The following is a 27,160-nucleotide window of genomic DNA, read 5'->3' as shown; positions in this document are numbered from 1 at the left end:
TCTACCTCGAATGAGCGCACGGGTCCCAATGCCGCCAGAGATCCCGGGGAAGCCCGAGGGATTTCGGGGGGCTCCCCCGTGGATAAGGATCTGCTCGCATAGACCTGCGCGAGTGAGGGCTGCATTTGGCTTTAAGGAAGGTACCGACAGCCAAGCGCCTGCGACGCTGCAAACCCCGACCCCCGTGAGGCGTCCGTCCTCCCGGGGGCTGCTTGAAACCAAGGGCTGGTTTCACAGGAGCGAGGGATGCAGGGATCGGCCCGAACGCCGTCGGCGCGTGTGAGCTGCTGCCTCTTTCCAAAGGCAATTGGCACTGGCCACACGGTCCTGGGTGTGACCTAGTTTTGCAGGAGTCCCGGGGTTGAGCTGATGAGCAGGACAAGTCCTAACCAGCCTTTAGCATAAAACATCAGGACAAGAAAAGCAAGAGGAAGATGCCAGCAGGAGAGTGGAAACCAACCCAAGTCTTTGATATGCACTGTCCAGGAAGACGGACGGGGGAGAGGAGGGGACGTGTGCCCGCGCCCCTGGCCTCACTTCCCCATCATCATGCGCACAAACTCCTCGTAGTTCACTTGCCCGTCGCTGTTGCAGTCAGCTTCCCTGATCATCTCCTCCACCTCCTCGTCCGACAGCTTCTCCCCCAGGTTCGTCATGACGTGCCGGAGCTCTGCCGCGCTGATGTAGCCGTTCCCATCCTTGTCGAAGACCCGGAAGGCCTCCCTGATATCCTCCTCGCTGTCCGCGCCCCTGATTTTCCTCGCCATCAAGGACAGGAACTCGGGGAAGTCGATGGTGCCGCTGCCATCGGCATCCACCTCGCCGATCATGCTTTGCAGCTCGGCCTCCGTGGGGTTCTGCCCCAGCGAGCGCATGACAGTGCCCAGCTCTCTGGTGGTGATCGACCCATCCCCATCCTTGTCAAAGAGGGAGAAGGCCTCTTTGAACTCTGCAATTTGCTCCTCTGTCAGCTGGTCACCCATGCCGGTCCTTTTGCAGCACCCCAGCAGTGATCTCCGCGCTCCCCGGCTTCCCCGCTCTCAGCCGCGATGCACGCTCGCCTTCTCTGCCTCAACTTGCAGAGCCGGGGTGTCGGCAGAGACGCAGCGTTGCCTCCTGACGTGCGCAGAGCCGTAAATCAGAGCGTCCCCACCCTCCTCAGCACCTCAGGGCCTGGAGCTGGCACCCGCTCCCATGTGAAGTCAGTGGGAGGAACTCGCCCTCCTTGCAAGCTGTGCTGGTAGCCAGTTGGCCAGGGGACAGGGGCTGCCTAGCAAGAGCGAGGTAGGGTATCTGCAGGCAAAGAGATGGAAGCTATCTCACCAGGGGACAGGGCAGGCACAGCAGCCATGGGGTAGGTGCCTACCGCTGGGGCAGAGATAACATTAGCATGGAAGATATGCATGGAAACCGGTTTACCAAGAACCAGTTATCTGTGCAGGCTGTGGAAACCCCTGCACTGGAAGATTTAAGAAGAGGTTGGACTAACCTCTGTTAGAGATGGTCTAGGTAAACCTCCCATTCCCCATCAGTAGCTGAGATGGGTAGTTCAAACTAAGGCTAACCCACATGTTGTCTAGGCCAAAGCATCGCTGTGGTCCCGGAGAATGGCTGCTGGAGCAGCTAGGTCTGACAACTGAAAATCAGGAGACTGGGGTTTGCCCCAGTGATCTGGTCCTGCGACCATAGAGAAAGTTGTGTTATGTCTCTGTGCCTCCGGTTCTCCAGTTTCAGGACATCATGATGATCTGTGAATGAGAACGATCCCCCCCAGCATTACTGGCAGTAGGCTGCACACCTCTTCTAGGTGTCCTCTCCAGGCTATGAGCCTTATACCACCCTCTGATAGCGGCAAGCAAGGGAGAGCCAAGATCTGACCCTCCCTGCCAGCTGAGCAGAAAGGGTGAAACGGTGATCCCATTTCCCTGCAGGCAACAATGAAGTCTGGGATCTGTCTGCAGATGGCTGGGGGAAATCTCCATCCTTGGAGGCTTTGAAGACCCAGCTAGACCAAACCTTGGCCGGGTTGATGTAGTTGGGGCCAGTTCTGCTTGGAGCAGGGCGCTGGACTAGATGTGACCTCCCGAGGTCCCTTCCAGCCTCATTTTCCATGATTGTGTGATGCCTCAAACTGCTCTGGGGTCTGTCTGTTGCACGGGTGTCAAATGCATGGAGAAAAGTTCAGGTGAAGGCTGATCCTGGCTACCGGCACTCTCTGCTCTCTCTCTGCTATAACCTTTGCGTCTCTAAAATACAGACACACGCCCTGAACAAACCCCACCTGCAAAGGCAGCACCGCTAATCCAGGGAGCTAGTCGACGCCGAGAGCTTGGAGCTGGTGAAGTCCAGATCTCCCAGGTGAAAACTCGACCGTAACCTTCTCGCCGGGACGCTTTGCAGCTGCTGCACAACACCTGGCCAGAAGTTGTGGGGGTTGTATTAGTTTAAGAGTGTCTTTTCCCCGCATGGATGCGATGGTGCTGGAAAAGGGGAGCTGTTAACCCTTCATGGCTGCCGCGTGGGCCGTGGGTGGCCGCCAGCGGAAACTCATGTTGGGCTCTTGTCATCGGAGGACTGCAGCCGCAGCCTTGGGCTCCGTGTCACGCGTTAGAAAACTGAACATGGGCACAGCTAGGTTTTGTTTTCTCTTCTGCAACAGCCTTAACACACCCAGCATGGTGTATTATCGTGTAAATCAGGCTCTACCTGGCTGGGACAATGTCGTTGGGGCGGGTCCTGCTTTGAGCAGGGGGTTGGACTCGATGTGACCCCCTGAGGCCCCTTCCAAACCTCACTATCTATGATTTTATCATGATCATCCACCTGATTCCTTCTAAACTCTTCACTCCGCAGGTGTTAACGAGCCTCTCTTTATTTAATGGGCCTGATGTTCCACCAATCAAGCCATCCTTCATTCTGCTCCTGGTCACAAAGCTTTGCAGACTGTTTTTAACTCGTTCCAATGAAATTATAGGAGTTTTGACTTCGGGCATAAACGCAACATGTATTTTTCTCCTGGCAAGAAATAACTTAAACACTTAACTAATAAATCAGGAGGCTAGGGCTGCGTGATGCAGTTTAAATGTGATGAAGATGCACCTCGCCATGCTCACCCCTGCTTTTCAAAATCCTAGATCCGCCCATGACCTTGGTCATATTCTTTGGTGACAGGCATGGAAACATGCCTACAGAAGTGGGTGGTCTCTTCTCTCAGGAGCTCACACACTCAGAGCCTGGGCTTTTCATCAGTAGTATATTTATATAAAATCACTTATTCCTAGAAGCCCTTACCAGACTCCCCCGGGACCCAGTGATGCTTGATGCCGCTCGGACCCAGCACCACTGATGTAAATGGATTGACCCCGTCTTGACACCCATGAGCGTCAGATCAGAAGCGCAATTGTCTCTGCCACGACAGAGGCATTGAATCCAGCCCAGAAATGAAAGGGAAAGTTAGGCTCGCCGGCCAAAAGAGACTGGGAAGAGGAATTGGCTGCAGTGGCATCCTGCTTGTAAATTGTTCACGTTTGCAAGAAGTGGTGGGACATCAAGAAATGAAACCACCCAACTCTTTTAAACACTTGCGCAGCATCAGTCTCCCCCCGCCCCCCCCCGGAGAGAGTGGCTGGGGGGGGAGGGGGGGAATACGAGGATGTGGACCTTTCGCCGAGCGGAAGCCACCAGCCAGTTGCAGAAAAAAAGCAAAAAAGCAATGTGGACCAGGGCTAAGCACAGCAAGCCTGCTTCGTGTGGGTGCAAGTCTCTTAATGCTGATCCAGCTTTCTGCATAAAAAAAGAGCTAATTGCCTTCTGCAGGGCTGACTTCAGCAAACGCTGCAAATGAGGCAAGTCTTGGGCTTGGCAAGTCCAGAAACTGGTTTGACCTAAATGAGTTAAGTCTGATATTACATCCGTCCAGGTTTATCTTTAGCTGGTTCTAGCCATTCTGAAAGTGGCTTACGTGCACTGAACTTCTGTACTGTTACGGAAGTGAACTGGTTTCCGATTACTTCATAGTTTCATGGTTTCATGGTTGCTAGGGTCGAAAGGGACCTGAGTAGATCATCGAGTCCAACCCCCTGCCATGGCAGGAAGGAGTATTGGGGTCAAACAACCCCAGCAAGGTGTACATCTAACCAATTACTTATGCTGGTTTATGTGTCATTTGTGTCCCTAGCCCTGGAGAGAGCACAGTGTGCGTCACTGCCGGGAGGCCACATGCACTCAGCCGAACCTGCCAGCAATAAGGGGACTGAAAGGCATAAGAAGCAGCAAACAAAGGGTCGTTGTTGCTGAGACTTATACACCACACGTATTAATGGTGCTGCAGATTTCTCTCCAGGGGGAAAGCAGCCGTGGAAGATGGGAGCGGGACAAAAAGGCTGACTGGGAGGGAATATATGGTGGTAATCATGAAGAAATAAGCTCGGTCAGCTGTTGCTGTGTGGTTGGAGAACGAGGCCCTCATGCTGTTTGCTATGACCACGTGTAGTAATGATACTGAACCCATAATGCAGACTGCAGGCAGAAAGACTGACACCCAGGAGACCTGTGGGGGTAGCAGTGCTGGCCAACCCCGCAGGTAGGGGTGTAAGGAGAGATGCCAAGTGATGGATGCCAAGCCAACTACGCGGTTAACAGCGGTCTTACGAGCACCTGACACTCTGGTGAGGGGTCTCAGCCCCGCCGGGTGTTGGCTCCACCATGGGCAGAGAGACGGGAACGTGGCCTGGAGCAATTTCTGGGTCAAAGTGAAGCCCTTACTTTTTGGCCGCACCCCCAACACCCCTGGAGACTGAAGCCCGCAGAGGGGGAGCATTGCTGGCAGCATTTCCAGCCAGATAACACAGCGCCAGCCGGGCACAGTCCGTTCCCGGCTAGCCCTGGCCCGCACGGAGACACGGCTGAGCTCACGCCTCTGGCTCGCCGCTCCCTGCACTTGTGTACACGCCTGGAGATCACTCTGGATTTGACAGCTCAAGGTGGACGCCTCTGAGATAGAGCAGGCTCAAAAACATTTTCCCCGCACGGCTCCCCCAGGTGTTTCCATGAGATCTGGGAGGATTTCCTCTGCCGGGCTAGATAGGGTTTCCCTGGCTTTGTGCAGGGGAACAACCGGATTATTTTGTTTTCCCCTTCGCTTTGCCAGATGCCTTTTAAAGAACGGCGCTGTGAAAACGGTCCTGGGACGGGAGCCCTGCAAACCTGCCTGGCGCGTGGGCTCACGAGCAGTGCCGTGCCCTAGGCAAGCGGAGGCAGGGCCTTTGCAGAGCCCCTGCACAGGATCAGCTCTGTGCAATGCTTCTGGCTGAGACGATGCAAACGCCGATGAGCCCATGCCCCGTGTCTGCTCCTTTCTTCTCTGACATTCAAGAAATGCCAGCCTATACCAGGTCAGAGGGCAGCCACATTTCCCCCAAGTGAAGTCTGTTGGCTGGCTCCATACCCGGCCCCGGATCTCCAGGCTTTCTGCCTTCAGGGAGCTCGATTTCCCCACCCTAAAGTCGCAAGAAATGCATAACTTCCTGCAGGACGCCCCATGCTAATTGGCTTCTCTATCCTCAAAACCGAGCCAGGGCAGATCGCCCGAAGACTGGGAGAGATGACCAATGCTCACGGATGCAAGCCGGCGTTTCCAAAGCAGCTTCTCCTTCCTCCAAAGGTCGGCGACGTGGGTACAACCGCCCACCGAGGCACGGAGACATTTACCGTAGCGCGATTTCGTCCTGTTGTGGAAGGCGTCCGAGAAAGCCTGTTTTCAGCAGAGCTATGGAGAGAGCCGGGGGATCGTCGAGCCTTGCCGGGACGTCATGCTCCTCGCACGGGGGCTGGGCTCTTGCGGATGTGCTTGCGGCTCCTGCTGACTTGTTTCTTATTTCAGGCTGCGATTTTCATCTGCGTTTTGCAGGCTCCAACAGGATGCGACGTCGAAGGTGGTGAGGGCCCTTCCTTAGCCTGCCAACTATATATCTGACCACCTCTCTCTTTTGTGTAGGGCCTAGGATTATTTAGGGTGGAGACGCGAAGATGGAGGGGGCGTTGGATAGAGGATGGATAAAGAGGATGGCGATAGGGGCCAGGGCACAGAGCAGTAGTCTTCGTCTGCACCGAGGGACATTTTGGAGGGATGGCAGAAGGAGCTTTCTCAGGCTGAGGGTGGGCATCGAGCGTCCAAAGTGATTGCAGAAGTGCGCTCCCAGGAAACGTCTGAGAGCAGATCAGGCAAACGCCAGTCTGGGTTGCTTTAGTCAGGGCTGGACTAGATGATCCCCGGAGCTCCCTCCCAGCCCGACTTGCCTACGATTCATAGTTTTGTCGTCGTTAGGGGCTGGAAGGGATCGTCCCGTCTGGCCCCCCCGCACCACGAGAGCTTCCCTCTCTTCCCTGGACACCAGGGAAGCGATTAAGGCTGGGCTGGGGGAGCTCCCTCAACCCTGCCGAACCGCACGCGCTCACGGTTAGTGCCATCGCCATCGGGCTCGGAGGCCTGGCACTGCGCGAGAAGGGCCAAAACACAAGCGGACGTCAGGTCGAACGCGATCGGCTTAGCCCGCCGCAACAAAGGGGGCCGTTCTGTATTCGTGCAAACCCGAGCAGCTTCCCAGGCGCCGGTGGGGCCGCTCCCGTTTGCACCCGCGTGGCGTGCGGCCCGAGGGCTGCCTCCAGCAAAGGCAGTGCGACGGGCGAGGAGGCCTTGGGGAGAGAAGGAGGGGCGTCTTTTGGGGGTGAAAGACGCGTCTTGTGGGTCCAGGGATGCGCCCGCAGACGGGGAAGGCCCCACATCTGGATCTGGTGCCAGCATCTGCAAGGAAGGAGCGGGGAACCCAGCGAGGCTTTGCAAATTCACCAAGGACCCTCGTGCAAAGATAAGGACATGTTTCCCCCCGCTTTCGGCTTTGTCTCTCTTCCCCTCAGTCACTTTTCGGCTCCAGCCGCACTGCTGTGCCCTGTGCCGGGCTTGAACTGGACCACACGCGTGTGCTGTAGCAAGAGCTCGGCCAGGCTGGTGTCGGCCGGCCAAACCGCTGGAAACTCACAGTGCTGAATTGCACCGTGGTCTCGGAGGGACATGGCTCGCGACTAGCAGGGAAAGGGGAAGCAGGAGCTGCTTTTACCGTCTTGGGGAAACCACTAAATATGCACTAGTTTCTCCGGAGCTTCACAGAATTACAAAGCCACGGGGGTTGGAAAAGTCCTCAAAGGTCACCGACTTGCAGCATGTGGCTTGCTAGTGGCATGGGCAGCCTCTGGGGGTGGCACGCGGCTGGTCACGGAGGAGATAGGAAGCACGTAGGTGGGGGAGCAGAAAGCAGAGCAGGAGACAGCTTAAAATGTTCGAGTGTGCACCCCAGGCAGGACCTGTTAGCGGGCCCGTGACCCCGGCTGAAATCCAGGGGAGACGTGGGGGGTCCCAGGTGAAGCCCCCCAGCCTGGATGCGCCCCAAATGAGCCGGTGCTTGGGGAGGGTATTCTGCCCGTGCCTCGTTCCCGCAGGGAAGGCCGATGTCCCGCTTCGTGGCTATTTTGCAATGCTCATTGCGAGACTCTCAGCTGGAAAGTTGCTGGCCTGCAAAGCGCTGCGGCTACGATCGATCGGCCAGGCTGCTCTGCTGCATTTCTGGCCAACCTTTTGGAAGTGGCTTGCTTGTGAACAGAGCGAGGTTTGCCCCTTGAACTCCTGGAACAACTCTGGGGTGGAGGATGCTGTTGTTGGAGACTCCCTTTTTTTAAGGTGATCTTGCTAAATAAAGATGCCGGCGTTCAGTACCCAGCAGAGTCGATGGCATGGCATCCCTTGACCCGACATCTGTCCCCAGAGCATTGGGCCTGAATCGGAGTAGGTTGGACTGAATAGGGTGGTCTGAAATAAAGAGGATGCAATTCAATGAGAGCAAGGTCTAAGCCTAGTGCTTAGGCAGGAATAATCTCTACACCGCGAAAAAATGAGGAACAACCCCGCTGGCGGAGCAGTTCTGCAGAAAGGGGACCTGCGGGCTATAGCCGACCACAAACTGAACGCAAAGCCAACCACGTCACGCTGTTGTTAAGAAAAAGGCAAACAGCCTATTGGGACTAACAAATATAAAAAACCCCTTCCACTTCACCCAGCATGGTAAGGCCCCAGATGGGGCGCACTGTCCAAATTTGGGCACCGTACCTCAAGCAAGACGTCTATCAAGTGGAGACTAGAGGAGAGCGGCCGAACCATCCACAGTTTAGCAAACATGACCAGTGAGGCCAGATTAAAGAACAGGGGCCAAGTTAGAGGAGAAGTTCTCGGTCCATGGTAGAGGAGACCCGGAAGAGATGTGATAACAACGTTAACCCATCTCAGAGGTTACTACCAAGAGCGGGGTTATGAATTCCTCTTTGCTTGGCCAGGGCAATGGGTTTAACAAGTCACCAAGGAGACCCAGAGCCCTGCTACACATTCAAATTAGAGCCAGATAGAAACCAGCTACAAAGTTGCAACACCTTTTCAAGCACTAACTTCATAGCGGGTAGGGCTCTTTGTATAGCTGGAGAGCCATTTTGATCATGCGATCATTACTTTGCACGTGTGGCTGGTCTAAAGCAACGGCGCAATTAACCTGTGAATTGCATGATCGGTACTTTGCACACGTGGTCAAGCTAAACCTACCGCGCACTTGACCCGTTCGTTGTGTGATACATGTGACATGCACCAGGGCCCCAGGTACGGGGTCAACGTTGAACCCGGGAATCGCTGACCTGCAGGGGCTGAGGAACATCCGACGCCGGGAGCCTCTCAAAACCGGTTCGACAGGTATCTAGCAGGGAAGGTTTGGGTGTAGCTGATACTGCCGTGGGCAGGATGACTTCCAGCCCTGTTTGCCACGGTCCTACGATTTTCTTTGGCTCACCAGGATCACAGCACTAAGCAACACAGCCCGACGGGTGCAGATCCCTGTCATTTCATCTCACGGGTCCGCTCCTCTCCAGCACGGCAGACCGTGCCTCCCTTCGAACCACGGCCAGGAACGCGCGAGCAGGATTTGTGCCGCTGGGGGATTGCACCCATGACTTATGTGCTGCTAATCAGTGTTGACAGCTCTGCCTGATGGCCCACGCAAACCACGTGGTTTCATGACAGCACCTGGCATTCGCCTGTGAAATGACTTGCGGGGGGATGAATGCACTGGGTGCAACCTGGTAACCACAGAAATAGAGCTCGATGCCAGGATCTGTTTAAAACTGTCTCCAGGTCTGCATTTGACTTAGGGATACTGGCCCCGCAATCCTCCGAAGGGCATTCGAAAGGGAGGCGGCCAGGTAGAGAGGTAGACACGCAGATCGTGCCCCCAGAATCAACCAACGATACCAGCACAACCCACGCCGCGGAAAAAGACCGAGCCAAACGCGGTCGGAATAAAAGCCTCTGGCAGAGACGGCTTTGCGACAGAATAATTGAGCTCTTCTGGCTTTCGTGTCAAAGCGCCTGGTTTTGTTTCGGCTTGGCCTTACTGTGTGAGAAAATATCGGGAGGCTTTTGCACCGGGCAGACGACACGGCAGCCGTCCTAACTAAGCCTGGTGAAATAAGGGGGTGAATGCTTCCTGCAAACCGGGAGGAAGAGGTGGAGGAAGGCCACGTGTGGTTGTCTTAGTTGCAAACGAAGAAGGCCGTTCAGCAGTGGGAACGGCCTGGTTCATATAAGGGAAAGCATCGTTGATGTTGGAAAAGCTCCTACAGGCCCAGTTCCTTACCCTGCAGGGGTGGAGGGTCTCGGGGACCCTGTAGTCAGCTTGAAGCCCACTGCCAGCAAGACTGGACTTCTCCTGACTTGTCCTGGGCCCGGCCCGTGCCATGAGATGCTGTGCGTCCATGTGAGGACACCGACATGGGGGCAGCCATGGTCTTCCCACCATCCCAAGCCTTAGCTCTGAACCTGGGGAGTGGACGGCAGGTCACAGGGGCCACATGGACCGTGTCCAGGTCTTCACCAATTTCAATGGCAAGTTCAACCGATCCAGCCCATTCACCCAACCGAGCAGAGAATGAGCCCAAAGGGTGCAGGAGCCGGTGGAGCCGGTTCAGCCAGCAATGATAAAGGCAGGTGTTGCTCAACCGTCTTCAAAGAGAGCGGGAGACCGGTTTTAGGGAACCAGGTCAAAAAAACACGGAGCACGTGGAAACGGCGCAAGAATATGGGGCACCGGGAGCAGCGAGGAAGACCAAAAAGTTGAGCGGTGAATCAATGGAAAATCCCTGCACCTCTCCATCAAGTGCAGAGCTGCAGTAATTAAGGCTAACGACGTATGGAGCTGGAGGTCAAGAGAGGGCCATAAAAGGACCAAAAGGTGTTAGTTGCTCTGCAAAAAAAGAAATGTAAAATTGCTTGGGCGCCATTTAAAATATCACATGCATCCTGTGGAGGGAAGGTACTTGCTGCCCAAGAGGCAGAGGAACTGCTTAGTTTTGCTAAGGCGTCAGACTTTGGATTTGCGTAGGACGGTTTGGGCAGGGATGATCCTGCCCCAGGCAGGGGGTTGGACTAGGTGGTCTCTGGAGGTCCCTTCCAGCCCCACGTCTCTAGGATTTCTTGTGGCATCGGTGGGGGGGACACACGAACATACTGTCGAGCCTGGAAATGTGCGACTGAGTTTTCAGGAAGAAAGCGGATGGATGGATGGAGGCAGAGATAAACAGAGAGCTAACGGCCCGTATAGGATAGAAAAGCAGATGGATAAGTGATTCCAACTCAACTCAACATGGGCGTTTTCAGAAGACATCTGGGTTTGCGTCTGAAGAGCGGCAGCGAACCAAAGGGAAGAGACCACGATGGAAAGATCCCGGGGAAAAGGAAGATAAGAGAACTGCAAACACGGGGTCCATTCAGCTGGAGAAGCTGGTCTAATATAAGCTTTTTCCATCCAATAACCAGGCCTCAGCCCAGTAACTTCTGTCTGCTCTCAAATCCTGCTCTCAGGGGAAGACAGCATTCAGGCCAAGCTGGCCATTTGCAACGCCTCCTTAACGAGGTTGACACGTGCCAAGTTCTGGATGCGTGCAAGTCCTCGGCAGGCCGCGAGCCCGCAATCGGGTATTGAAGCCCACGCCGCACGCTGCTGCTGTACACTAAAGCCTTTCCGAGAGGCCAAGCGCAGCGTTCGTGGCTGGCTGGCAGCTGGGGAAGGTGCAGAAAAAAAGCCCTGATGTCAAGCAGCGTGCGCGACGCTGCACTCGGCCGGCGGCTGAGTAAATAGAGGCAGACGTTTCCTCTGGGCTTAGTGTCCGAAGCAAGATTTTCACAGGGCCAAGTTGGGTCGTGACCCAGTTAAGATGCCAGAGCAACAAAAAATAACGGGGCCCGGCGCTGTTTGACACCTTCCAGGGAGGGCAGAGAGACAGCTTGGTGGCTGTCAACATGAGACTTCAATTTGTGCATTGGCATTAGCATCTTTTGTCCGAGGTGCCCCCAAGCCCTGCTGGCTTACAGCACCCCAGGGGCTCTTCTACCAAGAGCGGATGGCATCAAAAGAGGAACATTTACCTCTTGCTCCACTTCCCCTCCTCCTCCTCCCCCCTTCCAGAGATATTTCATTACTTGCCGATTTAAACCATGAAGAAGTGAGGCTGGAAGGGATCTCCAGAGGCCACATCTAGTCTAACCCCCTGCCCGAGGCAGGACCAGCCCCGGCCAAACCATCCCATACAAGCCATCAACTAGCCTCTTCCTCAAACTACCGTCGACCCTGAAACAACGCAAGACGTCACACCCCAGCCTGCCGCAGGTAAAGCACGAGCACCACGGGAGCTGACGGGGCCGTGCTTCTCAAAAAGGACGTTAATGCATGTCCTGCTTCTAGAAAAGGATGCTACTGTATCCCAGGCAGAGCCGTGCCCCCTGCTAGAGAGGAAGGCAACCCCCCCCGCGGTCCGCACCAGTCTGAGCTGGGGGTAAAAATCCTTCCTGACCCTCGTACAGCATCAGTCTGACCCTGAGAAGAGGGGCAAGACCCTCCAGCCAGGAACCTAGTAAAGGAAAGGTGAGCTCGTGGGTAAAAAGAGGGAAATCCAGACAACATAGGGCCACGGGCTAGTTCTGCTGCAGGCTCCTTGGCAAGTCACTTGAGGTCGGATCTACATCACTTGACCACCTGGCACGTGCCTAAGGCAGCACCCTATCAAGAAAAATATCTTGTGTCTGCCCAGGCGCTTGAGAGTCTGAAGGCGTCTAATAACTTTACGTTGAGGCCCACCCATCTGCTCCTGCAAAAGCCCGGGGGTGTTGCCATCTTGGTAGACCTCCTTCAGCAGCTGTCTTCTGCCCAGCGCGGCTGGGAGTCCTAAATGAGGCCCTGACAGCACCAAGTGCTGCCGCCAAGGGGGGGATGATGCCCAGCTCTTCTGCAACAGTGCAATGGTTATAGCACTCGCTCAGGGAGTAGCAGTCCGGGACTGCCTTATCCCAAAGGGATTCAAACCATGAGGGTCCTAACTCCCCTGGCTAGAAGCACGATTTGGATGGGGGAAGGGTGCATTCCCCACCCTTCCTGTTGAAGCTGTGCCCAAGCATGGGGCGAAGGGGAGGGTAAGCAAGGGGGACCACGACTGCAGACCGGTGCTGCGGGCGCTTCGCTGGGGAGGACAGGCCTGGGCTCCAGCCTTTGCTTCCAGGGTGTTTTATCCAGGAACACTTCAGTGCAAAATGCATGTGGAGTGCACAACTAAAGGACCCGCTCGTGGTCCCTCTGTCTCCATTTCTTGGGCATGTTGGCACAGCTTCGTCAGGAGGGAAGGGGAGTGCTGCCCCAGCCTGGTGGTCAGGGCAGTGTCTGAGGAGGCAGGAGACTGGGGTTGAGCCCCAAGATCTCCAGGATCCCAGCTCCCGAGAGCTCCTCTCCAGCGAGGTGGAGACAGGATACCCCTGAGCACAGTCACCCCTGCATTTCTAGACACCGTTGGGCTGAGCTGACCACCGTTAGTCCACTTGTGCCTCAGTTCCCCGTCTGTGAAATGGGGATGATGGTGCTGCTTGGCCTCACAAGGGCTTTGTGGGAAAAGGGACATTAAAGAGATGCTGGAGGGGCGGGGGGTGTATCTGCTCGTCTTTGCTCTTGGGTCACCCTACCCGAGGAGCTGGTCAGGCTAACACTTCAGGGCAGCGACAGCCCAGGGTAGCCCCCATCGACCGCTAGTTTTAGCAACAGGGGTGGGACGCACCAACTAATGAAAGCGAAGCCAGGAAGACACCAGCCGTCTCTGCCGGACCAGCGTGCGGCAGGGGACACACTGCCGCGTCTCGACTAGGATGGCTCGGGGGTTAACCTCCTCCTACATGCCCCCAAAAGGGGGGGGGAAGTGTCACCCACCAGAAGCCCCTCATAACAAAGACTTAAGAGCCACTGCCAGCTGCTGTTCCGAGGATTGCTAATCCACACTGGCACCAAATAAGGTCTCCTGCTCCTCAGGGCTTTCAGGAGGAGATTAGGCAGCCCCTGGGCATTCGTTCCCAGAAGCATGCCTGGAATGTCAGCTGCAGCCAAACCGTGGGGAGGAAGGAGACCGGCGAGTCCCCGATCCAAGCACACGTATTCCTTGTTTTTTGGACTCCGCTTTCTGCATCAACAGGCATGGATCCTTTCGCCTCTGGACTTCCAAGCGCTTCCAATTAAAAAGAAGGCCTTTCTAGAGGGCCGTGCGGCAAAAATGGAACAGTTAGTCATGCCGAGAGCCGGGGGGCCAGAAACTAGCACTGGGCTTTGCAGCGTTTACGGATCAAAACCCTTCCTTTCTAAATGTGGCTCCCGGCCACTTCATAACATGCCACTCCTTCCTTCCCCACATGGCCAAACTTGCCCTGGCTGGGTCTTGAGCGTTTTTTGCTTCCCCTCAAACGTGTCCTGCTAGTGGCTACCACCCACAGCGCTCTCCCTGCGCAGCTTCCAGGACAGCTCAGTGGTTCTAGGTGATGCTTTAGTGCACATAGGAGCCCCCCTCCCCGCAAGGCTGGAGCACGCTCATTTTCCAGTTAGCGTAGCAGAATTGCCTAGGAAGGGATTAGGCCTGCGCTCCATCCTCGGCATTGTAGTGTCAGCCTCAAGAGTTAACCCCCTCCTCAACGCCCAGTGCAGGGGATGCTAGGAGAACCAGATGCATTTTCTTTCTTGGCATGGTCGCAGGCTTCCTTAGTGCAACATGCTTGACTCCGTTTTCCACAGCCCCGTGTAGAGCAACTCAGGTAACGGACTATTGCTAAAGTGCCCAGTAGTCCATCAGATTCAGGTGTGCTACGTGGCCTCTCCCTTCAGCTTTCCTTAGCGGGGTACTGGGTCTATTCTTGGTGGCTTAGAAATTGACCTGGGAGGAACAATAAGTCGTTGTCAACTGTGGCTTCCCTCCCTGGTGCTTTGACTGGGCGAGCTTGAAAGCTGCATCGCAGCGTGAATAGGATCTGTAGGATCTGCGAAGCCCGTTGGGAAAAAGAAAAACGTTTCTCGGTGAAAAGTGTCAAGGCTACAAATCTGGGATGAGGATTTTCCTCAAGAATGTTAAAATTCCTGCCCCCCTTGCCGCCGCTGCAAGCACACACAGGACAAGGAAGATGCTGTCAGGAATTTAATTGTACTTGGCACTTCACACTGTACAACAGGACATTTACAGAGAACCCTGTTTTGTTGCCTTTATTTACAATGTCTTCCGCCCTCCACCACTCCTGGCCAATGCATTCATCCTTTCCAGCCAAGTTGCAGCTCTTGAAGCACTGATTTTCTCCAGTGCTTGAGGATCCTTATCTCGTGCCGTCGTTACCCATTTAGCTAAAAGAACACTTTGTTTCAACCATAACTATCGCTAATGCTTCGTCAGACGCCTATCGAGCGGCCTTTCCCCATCTCTTTGCCTAAGACTATCGAAATGCATCAACCTTGTCACGCATCACCATTTGCTTCTCCTCTCAACAATTTGACACCAAACACTTCCTGCCCTCCATCCACCTACAACATACAATAATAAGCCTTCACATTTGCCTCTTGTGCTCTCCTGTGTTCCAATTAAGAACGAGACTTAATTCTGAAACCAAAAAAAGGGGCAAAACTCTCCTCTTCTCTCTCATTTACCCTAAATCAATGCTTCTGTCTACCCCCGACCTTTCTGCGACATCCCCAAAACCTTCAGATCACCAATGCAGTTCCTCTTTCAGCAATTCAGAGCATGCACAAGCTGGTTACAGTCAGCATGTCAAACAACTTGGACTGCTCCATTAAGTGAGTTATCTTACCCACTCAAAACATTATGGCTTGGCTTCACTGCGCAGTTTTGAACAAGCTTTAAAAAAAAATTATGTACAAAGACATTTTTGAACAAAAAAAAAAAAAAAAATCAAGGACTTGAAAGGAAATGCCACATTTGAAAGTCATGATACAATAAAATGAAACAAACATACAAAAGGAGGTCTTTAAAAAAAAAAAAAAAAAAAAGAAGCTATTTTAAAATAAAATAAAAAAACCAAACTTAAATACCTGGCAGGTTATGTAAATTAAAATGAGGAATGTACAACGAACAAAGATGAAAAATTCCAGTAGGTAAATGGAAAACCTATCGAGCCGGAGTCTGTTTCTCCAAGAGTGCCGTATCGTTGCATGAATTAAAACACCACACTGCAAACCATGCATCTCACAAGTTCAAAACGTGGCTGGGTTTCTCGAGTTTAAGTTGGAATTGAAAATCTCTTTCACAATGTTGATCCCAAAATTGTGAAAGTGCCATACTCTCAGCAGTTCCTTATCTTGGTGGGTTTGGATTTCCTTCAGAGGACCACACTTCTGCTGACTCCCAAAAACCAGCCTTTCTGAATGTCTTCCTGTCTCAAGTACTGTTCGTATTAATGCTTCGGAAACCTGAAGTCTATTCTTCACGTCTGCCATCAAAGAACAGTAAAGAGCAGGAGAAATTTGGAACTGCTGTTTGAATCGCAGTCAGAGTCAAGGTGGCCACAAGTGCGTCAGAAAAAACAGACTCCAGATCGACAGCGTTCACTGTTACCAATAGCTGCCATTATACACACGTACAAAACACACACACACACACGCACGCTCACACAAAGACATGTTTGTTCAGCACAGTAACCCCATCATGCTCACGTTACAAGAAAAAATGTACACTTTATTTATAAATAAACAATTCTTCCTCAAAGAAGTCCTTTGGCTCCTTCTTAAACTAGCGTTTCTTTCCGTTTGCTGCTGAGCTGCTTCTCTCTCGCTTTCCTGCGCCCGGAGAACGTTCTGTGCGTTTTCCCGCTCTTGGCTTCGTCCGTGTCCGCAGTCGAGCAACACTCAGCGGTGTTTTCATCTATCTCCATCTCAAGGATTCCAGACATGGCCGACTGCCTCCTCTGGACCTTGGTGTTGGATGCAGCTGAGTTGTTCTCTTCCAACTCCTCGCTGAGCTCCGGCAGCTCCTTCAGGTCTGCCGAGGAGGCAGTAGTCCGCTGGAAGGGCACGATGGCTGTTCTGATGCAATTAACCCATTGCTGCTTGTGGAAGATGTCATTGGCTTGTAGCGTGTGGGACTGGCCTGGGCTGGGGTCTTGGAAGCGAACTCTGAAGATATTTTTTGCTAAAGAGAAGCAAAAAGGAAAAGAAAGTCAGTTCGGTAATTCTGGACTTAAAACGATTTCGTTCTACTACTACCAGCGTAAGTGTTCACATGCCACGGTTATGCAAGAACACCACGGAGAGAAAGTCTGAGATGTTGACAACAGAATAATGCATCCAAGTTGTCAGATGAGACATTTCAGACAAAAATATATGACAGCCAGATATAAAACCACCTTGACTGTGGCCATCTAAAAGGAAGAGGGCAACGAACATCACTTGACTTGACAAGGATGCAAGTGCATTAGGGAACTATTATAAAAAAAAGGGAGATGCTTCATTTAGTTTTCATCAAGTTTCGTGACCAGGGTTTTGTACCTTTATCTGAATTGCCGAAAGCTCCCCTGAAGGATCCTCCCATTTTCACATCCCCATCCTGCAGATCCTCCAGCACCAGCTCCTGAACTGGGATCGGCTGTCTGTACACCTGGTAGGAGTGACGCTCATTCCGAGTCACCGGCCGCGTTAAGACCAGGATGTCTTGGAAGAGGAAGACGTACAGTTTCTGGAAAGAGATAAATATTGGAGATGTGAATTTACACAGTCTTGTGTTAGCGAGGTTCCGTATTCAGAACTGCTCCCCACGCTCCAACTTGAGGCTCTGTATCATTAGTCCTACATTAACCCCATTACAATTTCCTGTTATTGCACTCAAAACACAGAGCTTCTGACAACTGTGGCATCTTCAAGATGGTGAGGCCTGACTCTGTTCTTGGCATAAGGCCACCGTGCTTGAGGACGTCATCTCTGATTTACTCTGGTGTGTCTACGTTCTCCGACTTAAGTGTTTCAGGAAATCATTTTGCTCTCAGATTTAAAATCTCCTCAGAGCTACCAGGTGGAAACTAAGCAGAATATTAGGGAAGAAACAACTGATAACGAGGATGTGATTTTTCTTGCTGTTAGCAGCTTAACACTGCGAAGTATTTCCAATGAGAAACAGCAAACCTTGACATTTAATATTAATAGCTGGACTTTTTAAAGGTTTGACAAATTAAGCCCACGTGGAAGACAGATGCCAGGACAAGCCATTTCTGAGAGCGACACCAACCCAGCCTTCACAACATTGCTGCTAGCAGACATTGCTATGCTTATGGGTATTTGTGGAGCAGATTAAACAAAAACAAAAACTTTGCTTGAGCAGAAATGGACAGGCTAGGAACCATCAGGAAGGGCTAGGAGCTCAACTGCATAACTGGGAATGTTAATGTCCCTTCCAAACAAGTGGTCAAGCAGGAAGTCTCTCTCAATTAATGGGAAGATGCATAGCCTCCTTAATAAAAAAAGTCTTCTGCTAATTACAACATCCTAAGGTGGTTGGAAACACCAGCAGCTGTTGGCTTTTCCTTAAAGCTGAAGTGCAGCAGGACATCACACTCATTCTCTTGCAATGGGTTTTGAATTAGTGATACTAGCATCCTCTAAAACCAGAAGTGATGGCTTAAGGGTCCCAGCCCTACTCTGGCAAACAAGCAGAGCTGATGTGTGTCCTTCCCACATAGAAGGAATGGATTGGAAGAAAGAGCACCAGTCACAGGTTTTCAGACTGAACCTTAGACATCAATATATTAGAAGAACTTACGTGGCCATTCTTATTCTTCAGCTCCCCATGGCACAGCAACACCTTGCTGGCTTCAATTCTAGGGTCCTTCTGCTTCTCATCCAGATACTCCAGTTTGTCAATATAATACTGGCACTCTGACTCTCCTTTCTTCAAGTTGATGTCCGAGAGGACTCCTTGGATTATAGCGATCTAGAAAATAAAATATTAAACAACTTAATTGCATAAAGATTTGTGTTTTACTTTTATCCCCGGTTTAAAACTCTGCTGTAATGCTTGGGTACATCTCTCAATGGATTTCAATGGGAGTGGTATCTGTGTAACTGGGCTTACTAGAGAAACCATACCCCTACATCATTTAGGGTGTAAGAGAGCTTTCTTACAGCCCGAGTGCTATATGATTACACACGATCGCCATTATTACTTACAGCTTCTTCCAGAATTTGGACATCGGGATGATCTTTTGGAGTATGTTTAAGAATTTCTTTCAAGAGCAGTGGGTATTTGACTAGCCGACTTCGAGGGATATCCAGGAAGCTCCACAGGTCCAGCTTGCGGCTGAAAGGGGATTCAAGACAGCGCTGAAGGAAGTCCTGGACTCTTCGGTCTTGCTTCTTCTGATCCAGAAGAGCTTTGGCTGCCAGTTGGTTACTGCAATAGCCTTTGTAGGCATTCAGGCCTGGTAACTAAAGAAACAGCAGGACACTATTAAACTCCCTTGAAAGTATCGAGCACATGAATATGGCAGAGTGTTCCCCCTTAACAGAGTATTATAACTAAAAATAAGAAACAATAATGGCATTTTTATGCAGATTGTGTTGCATGAGGGAAGATAGATTCAGAAACATCAACTTCCTTTGAAGTTTAGACGCCTGAAATCATCTCATTGATAAGCCTCCCAGAACACAAGCATTCAACATAAATCAAGAAATCATTACAAGGTGTCAAACAGCATAGTTAGATCTGTAGAGTTTCCTTGACCTGTCAAAGTCAATAGACTCCCAATGACTTGCATGTTGCTAGGATTGCATCCCAGATCATTAAGCTCATGGCAACCAAATTATGTTACTCTATAACTTAGAATTTTGTGGCTCCATCTTAATTTTAGCTGACTGATACCAGTCATCATTTGAGTGAACAACCAAGGGGACTCACCCATTTGACAAGAATGGGCCCGATCTGCTCCACTGTTCCATCTGGTCTTGTTGCTTCTCTTAATCTGGCCAAGAAGTCTGGAATCAAGAACACAGATGATGATTACCACGAGTGCCTCAGGAAGTGCTTACGCCTGAAATAATAAAGCATATATGCCAAGTACTCTTCGCCAGACTTCAGACTTTCACTGTTGCTGCTCTTACCTTCATGGAGAGGGATATATGAATCCAAGTCCCCAAATATGTGAGTCAGTTCCTCCTCTGATATGATAGACAGCTTCAACATGGGGTCATGATAAGCCTACGGAAGAAGATTGGTGCCAAATTATATCACAGTCTAAACAAAGTAATAGCAGGGCACTGGGTATTTGAGGGAAAATACATGCGTCTTATGTGCAGCACAGGACTGATTAAGCACTTGTTGGCTGTTTCACTGACTCTGATGGGTGTCAGTGATACCAGAACCACAAAATAACAGATACCTACAAATCTGGTATCTGTATACCAAATATCTATAGATAACAGATAGAATCTTTTAGCTTTTATGGTTCTGGTAAGTGCCTGAGTTGGTTTTCTTATGTAGAGAAGAGCATTTGAAATACTTGGGGGGGCGGGCTACGATATTGGAAAAGAATATTCAATTGCACAATAAAATCAGGCAAAAAATATCTAGTAAAACTACTGTAGGACTGTGTGTGTACTAAGATGCCCCAAAGATGTCGGATGCGGTCTTCAACTGCAAGGAAAAAAACCAAAAAAACCACTCACCTTTCTAGCTAGTTTAAGATCTTCAATTAAATCCTGTTCTCCCCTGGACAGTTCATATATTGCCTACGAGAAAGAGAAAAGTAAAGTATTTGAGTCATTTCTTCTTAAGTATATAGCAAATGAGCGCTTTCATTCTAGCTGTTCTTTGAAAGACACACTTCTAGTTATAACTTGTGGCCTTGTTTCTGATCAAAGCTGCTAAGGGGAATCAAGAGAGATTATTAAATCTCCCTAGGGTCTGAAGACCAAGGAAGGTTTTGCTGTTTGAACCGCTGCAGGGTTCTTGGGTCTGACAGGCCAGAGTAAATCCTTGCTTCCTAAGTGCTGCGAAAGTCAAACTACTTGCAAATGTGTGAAAGCTTTGATGCTTTCCCACTAGCCAAGTCAAATATTTTTTCATCATGGACTTCTACAGCCAAAGTGCAGCAATTTACCTGCAGGTCAAATCCCACAGTTTACTACCTTTTCCCAGTTTCTGCTTCCTCAATACATTTTTCAGAGAACCAAAGTTTTCATGTTTGGCACTTAGCCAACTGTTAAGTCCCTTCAGGAAGAAGAAGATCCTCCTTAAAAAGGAAAGAACAGTTTGGCCTTCATTTTCAGAACTGACTAATGACTGTGTGTGTTCAACCCCCGAGGTGCCAAGTTCAAGCCTTATAAAAGAAAAAAGGTCAGTCCCATTTAAAGTGCTGAGTTTGGCACATAGAACCTGTAATCACTGCAGAGAGGTCTATATGTTCAAAAGGTCAGCCTGGATGGATTATTTTTCTAGAAGTAAGCTGCACATTTATCCACATCCCACATTCACCCTTTCCTTAAAATTAATGATCGGGGAAAAAAATAAAAATCGGGGCTTTTAAACAGCTCTTAAACAAAAGAGCTGGTTTGGAGAAGTTTGTTTAAAAGCAAAAACCTTTTTTTCTTTTGCTCTTTCTTCTAAAAACAGGGTGCATGTGATATATGAATAAGTGCGATATAGTTCTCTCCTCTTTCCTGCCTCTTCATCTTCATCCTCCTCCACCAGCCAGAAGAAACAAGGGCATCTTGATCAACAGTTTACCTCCTGGCGCTTGATTTCTTTGGTGCTCAGAGTCTCCTTCATGTTAACATCTAATGTCTCAGACCAAAGCACGCTGTTTCTTCTCTTTGGTGGTGTGGGAGCAGCCGTCCTGCTACATAACTTCTGGGCAAAGCCAGGGGACTTGCTGTCACCACGGAGGGCAAATGACTGTTGGGGAAGAAAAGTGAATAAAAAGGTTTGGTTCCAGCACTTCAAGCGTACCACAAGTTTTTCATTTGCTGCTCCCAACCCCTTTGTCCCTCCTCTACCACAAGTTGTGCCATAGTCAAGGCTTTAATTTGCTAATGTCACTGGAGCTCATAGATTGAAGTACCTGAATTCTGTTCCAGTGGTTTGCAATGTCATTACAACCCAAATATGAATTTGATCTGTTCTGCACATTTAGGGTAGCATGTTATAAGAACAGACTTTTTTGGTGCCACTTGCCTATGAAGAAAAACTGCAAGCAAGTGTCCCTTCATATTTGCAGGGCTGTTGGTTGTAGCTGTGTTGGTCTAAGGACATTAGCAGGCAAGGTTCCTTGGGTAATGTGATATCTTTTATTAGGCCTATTAAGAGAGTTTTAGTTGGTCTAATAAAAGATATCATATCTACCTAAAGAACATTGGGTGCCTTCATATCGGCATGCACAGGATCATACATATCATGCACCTCACATACTGCCATAAGGCATTTGTGTATCATGTGACTCTCCCTACTTGAAACGGCTCATTCTTTTCCAGTGGTTAAGCTTCAAGCTGTGTGTATACTACTGACTGGAGGCCAACAGAAAGCAGCTATTAGTTAACTCATCCTCATTCTGCACATTCTCCGTAGTTCAGAAGCTCTGGAGGGGCTCCTCCTTGTAGGACGTACACACGCTTGATAAGAGCATCTCAGTGACCATACAGCCTTTGAATCAGAAGACCCTTGGAAACATGCAACTCTTCGCCATGCTTTGGCTTGGCATGGGTCAAATTCCCAAGAAACCCTGAAATTCTGGGATCAATCCAACCACTTATAGGCACATGTCCCCACTCCACAAAGAGAGAACCTCATGCTTGGTCTTACCTGTATGGTCTGACCAAAGCGCCGAACTGCACCATTTCTTACAGGAGAGATCAAGTTTGCCAAGGACGTCACCCGAGCTAGAGGTCGAACTCGCTTATTGCTGGGCTCCTGCAAACAATAAAAAAAACAGAACAAGTTGTACTGAGTGCGGTTGAGATTTAGATAGGTCAACGTTGTGAAGGCTGGAAAAACCAGTTTTTGCCTCTAAACAGTGTGCTGAAATAGCTGCAGCAGGAGGTATTTGTCTGAACCTAAGTGCAGTCTTGTGAGAGGCAGGGACAATACAGACTGTAATGATCAGAATGCCTGCAAGTATTTTTGCACAGTGACTCCTCAAGACAGTGCGGCTCCAGTTTGCTTCTGGACAGCAATATACTAGAGACATTTGAGCAGATCCCGGTAGGACCTGTCATCAGTCCTTTGATGAGGCCCTGGCAGACGTACACAGCTGAGGATCTGCCACTACTACGCGCAAGAATTTTGTGTCTGTTCCCTAACAGAACATGCTTTCCCCTTTTATTTCACTCCAGAGACAGAAGGCACAAAGAACAGCCAGAGCCCAAGACTAAGTAGCTAATCTGGCTGCTCGACATTCCAGTGAAGTATGTGGAAATACAACGGGATGCTTCAATCTAGGAGTCTGCCTTTTCCTAAAGGATTGAGGCCTCTATCCCTTCAAAGCTGATGCTTTTGCACATGGAGTGAGAGTAGTCCCTCAACCTTAAGCTCTGTTCCAAGTGATCCACCTCCATGGATGGGGAATCATCCGTCTGTTGGAGGCTACAGGCCCTTAACAAATACAAGTGTCAAGCTACAGTAAATGCTGTGTGTAATGAGCATTACATGGAAATTTCTAACAGAAAAGCAAGCACAGCCAGAGATAAGGAAGGGTGGGAAGTAAGAAAACCAAGGGCAGGTAAAGTCTTGTGATGCACTTAAAAGATACTTCCAAGCAACTCATCTCCAGATCCTTGGAACCCACCACAGGTGCAGAGATGTACCTCAATGTCTTTTCCTAACGCAATGGTTGGATGGCTTCACGAGAAGCTTTGGGTGAATGAGTCACCCTCATTAGGCACGTTAACAAGGGATTATCAGCCATCCCCAGTTAATGATGGATTCTCCCCTATTAAGTAGTAGAAGGGAAAAAAAAAAGTGGGGAATGAGAAGATGACATAATAGCAGGAGACAGAGGTCCCTACTGTGTCCACTTCCTGTTTCAGATGGCCAAGTGAATCCTGCGTCTATGCAGGAGGTTAAACCAGCTGACCCTTGGCATCTTCCCTGCTTCCGTGAAAGACAGTAGTGAAAGGCACATGAATCCTTTGCTTCTGTGCAGCAAGAGTAATGACAAAACCTCGGAAGGGGGAAAGGGCCATATGGAGCTGGATTCAGATCATTTGCATGGGGAAGAATCAGAAAGGGCAAAACCTGCACAAATGAGAATCGGGCTTGGGCCACGCCGCGAATAGTGGCCTTGTGTTCTTGATGCAGTGACCGAGACCCAAATTTAGGAGATGCTATGAATGAAGTCTTCAGAGCTGGAGGGGAAATAAAGCCACAATTCCTTGATTAACAGAGGTCTCAAATATAGGATGAAAGGATAGCTCAGTACACAGGGTTAGGGATGTCTGAGACTATCTTCTACATGTGCCATGGCTGAAAGATTTCAAAACTATTTGGATATTGTAAGTTTAGAGAAAGAGCTGCAAAGAGAAAACAAAATGATATTAAGGCTAGGACACTGAGTATCATTTCATTTGTGCTAGGCACATCTATTGAAGGGAAGACTCATTTAACCACGGCACTAAGGGCGCAGAATCCATCTGCAAAGGGATTCGTCTGGAGGGGAAGTGAAGGACAGAAAGTTCTCAATGGAACGGAGAGGGACAAGGTTTATTTTGCATGCCGAGGTACTAAAACAAGGAGGCGCAAGCCAAGAAAGGCTCGTGAACTAAATCAGGCTGAGAGCAGGATTTAGACAGACATAAATCACATCCAGATCTGCCAAGAATGGCTATATAAATAGACACAACAGAAAAAAATAAATATATATGACACCGAGATTAATAGTGGAAGAAATCCCAGTGCTCAGGATAGGATGCTTGCGCGATATTTCTCAGCTCGCTCTGTTCAGAGGTCAAAGGAGCAGGCTTTGCAGATATGAGATACAATGCCACGCTCCAGGCACTAATGGACATGTGTGAATGCCTCTGCAGCACATCTGTGCGGGACTGAAGTGACACATGCATATGCACAAGCCTGGCAGAAGGCAATCCCCTCCGTGTGCGACCGACAGTACAAAGGGGCTCCCTGTCTGAATGGATTTATAAATTGCTGCTCTTCAGACCGGCTACGGTGATCTGGAATAAGAGATGCAAATACCACCACGGAGTGACAAGTTGTCCTCTTGCTTAACAAGAGATGGGGCTAGGGAACGTATGGCTCAGAGTCCTCCTTTGCCTTAAGCAAGGTCGTGTTTTGAACAACCAACTCCCGCGAGTTAAGCAACACCACCAGGAAGCTTGCCCTGTGCAGACTTTGCTCCCCTAAGAAATTCAAAAGACAAAGTCCTCATAAGCCACAACATTAGTTGAGCAAAATCCTCCAAAGTGCTGCGTTGTGTCCTACGAGTTTTCTCCTGCCTTCATGGCAGCTTTGGGTTTAACCTGCTATTCCACATCAGGTGAAGTTCGTCCTGGGTGTAAAACTATTGAAATGAGGAGTATACACTAGGGATAATCCCCCATACAGAAATCTAGGCCAACTAAAAGTCAGTCAAATTACATTAAAAACAAATTACTCCCTAGAACAATATTAGCATTTGTTGAACTTGTCTCAACTTTCAGTTAAGTGTCAATGCTACAAATAGTTAACTGCTAACCACCGTTTCTACTTGAAAAACCAGTTTTTCAAGGAGGTCTTCTTTGTTTAAAAAAAAAAAATCCAGGCTAAATCTTTGCTTGCAGGATGAAAACAAGATGCCTGAAGAAGGGTGCTTGTGCCCGAAAGCTTACAATTAAAATATTTTTGGGGGGCAAAAATCTAGTTGGTCTAATAATAGATATTGCCTCTACCACGAGTTTTGAGACAGACTTTCAACGGACTTTCCTTTCTGTGTACAAATCGCTGCACTACAAAAAAAAAAAAAAAAAATCAAGTGCCAAGTGGTTGCTTTCGTTTAACCGTGGAAGCAATTAAAATGCTGGGTTTGAGTATAGATTCCCCCCCCCCCCCGGCAGGTTATTTATTGTCATCTTTTAAAAGAAACATTTTCTACCGCGTTGTGTTCAATCTGCAAGATCACATGTGCCTGTACAAACGTTAAGAAAAAGTGACCAATGGGGAAAAAATGGAAACAATGCACATGACTGTAATTAAATGACCACTCAATTCCAACGGCGCTTTGGTCACCAGGTCAAGTATGAACCCAGAAGGGGCTGAGGTAAGCTGTACGCTGATTGAAGATTAACGTGACGTGAATTTGCTGGATCTCAGTGCAGTTGGCGCAAGATGCCCGGCTGTGTCCGAGTGACCGACGGAGGCTCAGCCACGGTGGATCAGAGGGCCGTATCCCTTCCTCAGACTCGAGGGGAAGGGGGAAGCACAGAGGGAGGACTGTTGGATGGGTAAAGGGCTTAAAGTGACTGTAAACAGCAAATGAGAACTTGGCACAAACACTTGCAAGCCACTCCTGACCCCCCTAACCAAAAACAACTATTACACCTCTAATATGCAGCACCACATCAATCATATTCGACTACGTACGAGGCTTTATTTCAGACAACTCATTCCTTAGATTTATCCCCAAACTCTCAGAGCAACTTTTTTTAAATTTTTTTTTTATGGAGGTGAAGCAGTGAGTCTGTGGCTTGGAGTGCATCCAGTTTCTCCACTTAAAGCTGGAATATTTCAAGCATTAAAAATGCACCCAACAGGACTTCGACAGAAGGTCATCCGAGTCAAAGGGAGTTTCTTTATAGATTTGGCTATTTTATTTTTTGTAATAACCATTCTCTTTTTATCACTACCTTAGGCAGCACATTTCTGCTTGATTACTGTACTTTTGCCTTGTGTCAACAGACAAGGTATGCAGTAAGCCTCCAGGAATGCAATTGGACTCATTTACATAACACAGGGTTACAAAGTCTCTTTTTTGTAAAAAAGGAAATAAAATCGTACTTGTTTACCCAGAGCCTAAGTGCCTGGCTGGAAAAGAGTCCGAGAGGGAGCAAAGAAAACACAGCGCATGGTGTAACTTATACACCTGGATCCTTTAGTCTTAAAGGACACCAGAAACAAGCTCGAGCCTGCGACTGGATGCTACCCCGCGGAAGGCAAGGAAGGACACGACTTCAATTAGTGCAGGCTGAGGACGGTGTAGGTTTACGGTGAAGACTCCCGAGTCCTTTGGGCACTTCTAGAGTCGGAATCCCTCTAAATGAGCCATTTCTCAGTCGCTTCTCAAAGCGTGGGGCAGGCTCCAAAGTTACTCTGGGACGTTTCATCCCCCCACTAGGTGCAAGTTCACTGGTTTCTCTACAAGGTCGCCCTAAATCTGCTGGAAGCGAGCGTTAATCCCTTGCTCCCCAGAGCCAACAGCACCGGAGGGCGTGGAGGGGGGCAAGAAAGGAGAAGGACATTCAAACACCGCTCATCAGAAGTGGACCCTGTCCGAAACTCCGAATTAAATCCTTCACCCCCGCAAGCCCTCAGAACGAACCCCCGATCGGGAAAGGCTCGCCAGCCCCCACACCGAGGCGCCGCGGCGGCGGCAGCCCGCCGCACCTCCCCGCCCGCCGCGGCCCCGGGCTCACCTCCTGCTCGCGGGACGCCTGGTTGTGCGCGTCCAGCACGCGGATGGTGCGCTTGATGGGGAGGAGGCCGCCCAGCTCGTCGTGCGCCACCATGGCGGGGCGGTGCGGAGCGG

At 50.1% G+C, this 27,160-nt stretch overlaps 2 protein-coding genes across 2 annotated transcripts; both read right to left on the bottom strand.

Annotated features, from left to right (window-relative positions):
* Positions 1-324: 324 nt before the first annotated feature.
* LOC109315848 (calmodulin, striated muscle) lies at positions 325-1,058 on the bottom strand. Its single transcript, XM_019543787.1, has one exon. The coding sequence runs from the start codon at positions 981-983 to the stop codon at positions 534-536; it is 450 nt and encodes a 149-aa protein (XP_019399332.1). The 5' UTR covers positions 984-1,058; the 3' UTR covers positions 325-533.
* A 14,376-nt stretch (positions 1,059-15,434) lies between these two features.
* On the bottom strand, positions 15,435-27,154 carry NET1 (neuroepithelial cell transforming 1). Its single transcript, XM_019543785.1, has 10 exons — positions 27,048-27,154; positions 22,231-22,338; positions 21,160-21,327; positions 20,100-20,162; positions 19,536-19,632; positions 19,333-19,409; positions 18,606-18,863; positions 18,199-18,369; positions 16,935-17,121; positions 15,435-16,578 (listed from the first exon to the last, which is right to left on the bottom strand). The coding sequence occupies exons 1-10, from the start codon at positions 27,138-27,140 to the stop codon at positions 16,175-16,177; spliced, it is 1,626 nt and encodes a 541-aa protein (XP_019399330.1). The 5' UTR covers positions 27,141-27,154; the 3' UTR covers positions 15,435-16,174.
* Positions 27,155-27,160: the final 6 nt, after the last annotated feature.

Source organism: Crocodylus porosus, unplaced genomic scaffold (assembly GCF_001723895.1).
Source record: "Crocodylus porosus isolate Cpor-Errol unplaced genomic scaffold, CroPor_comp1, whole genome shotgun sequence".
Classification (NCBI taxonomy): Eukaryota; Metazoa; Chordata; order Crocodylia; family Crocodylidae; genus Crocodylus; species Crocodylus porosus.
Note: the sequence above shows the minus strand (reverse complement) of the source record. Positions and strands in the feature narration are given on the sequence as shown.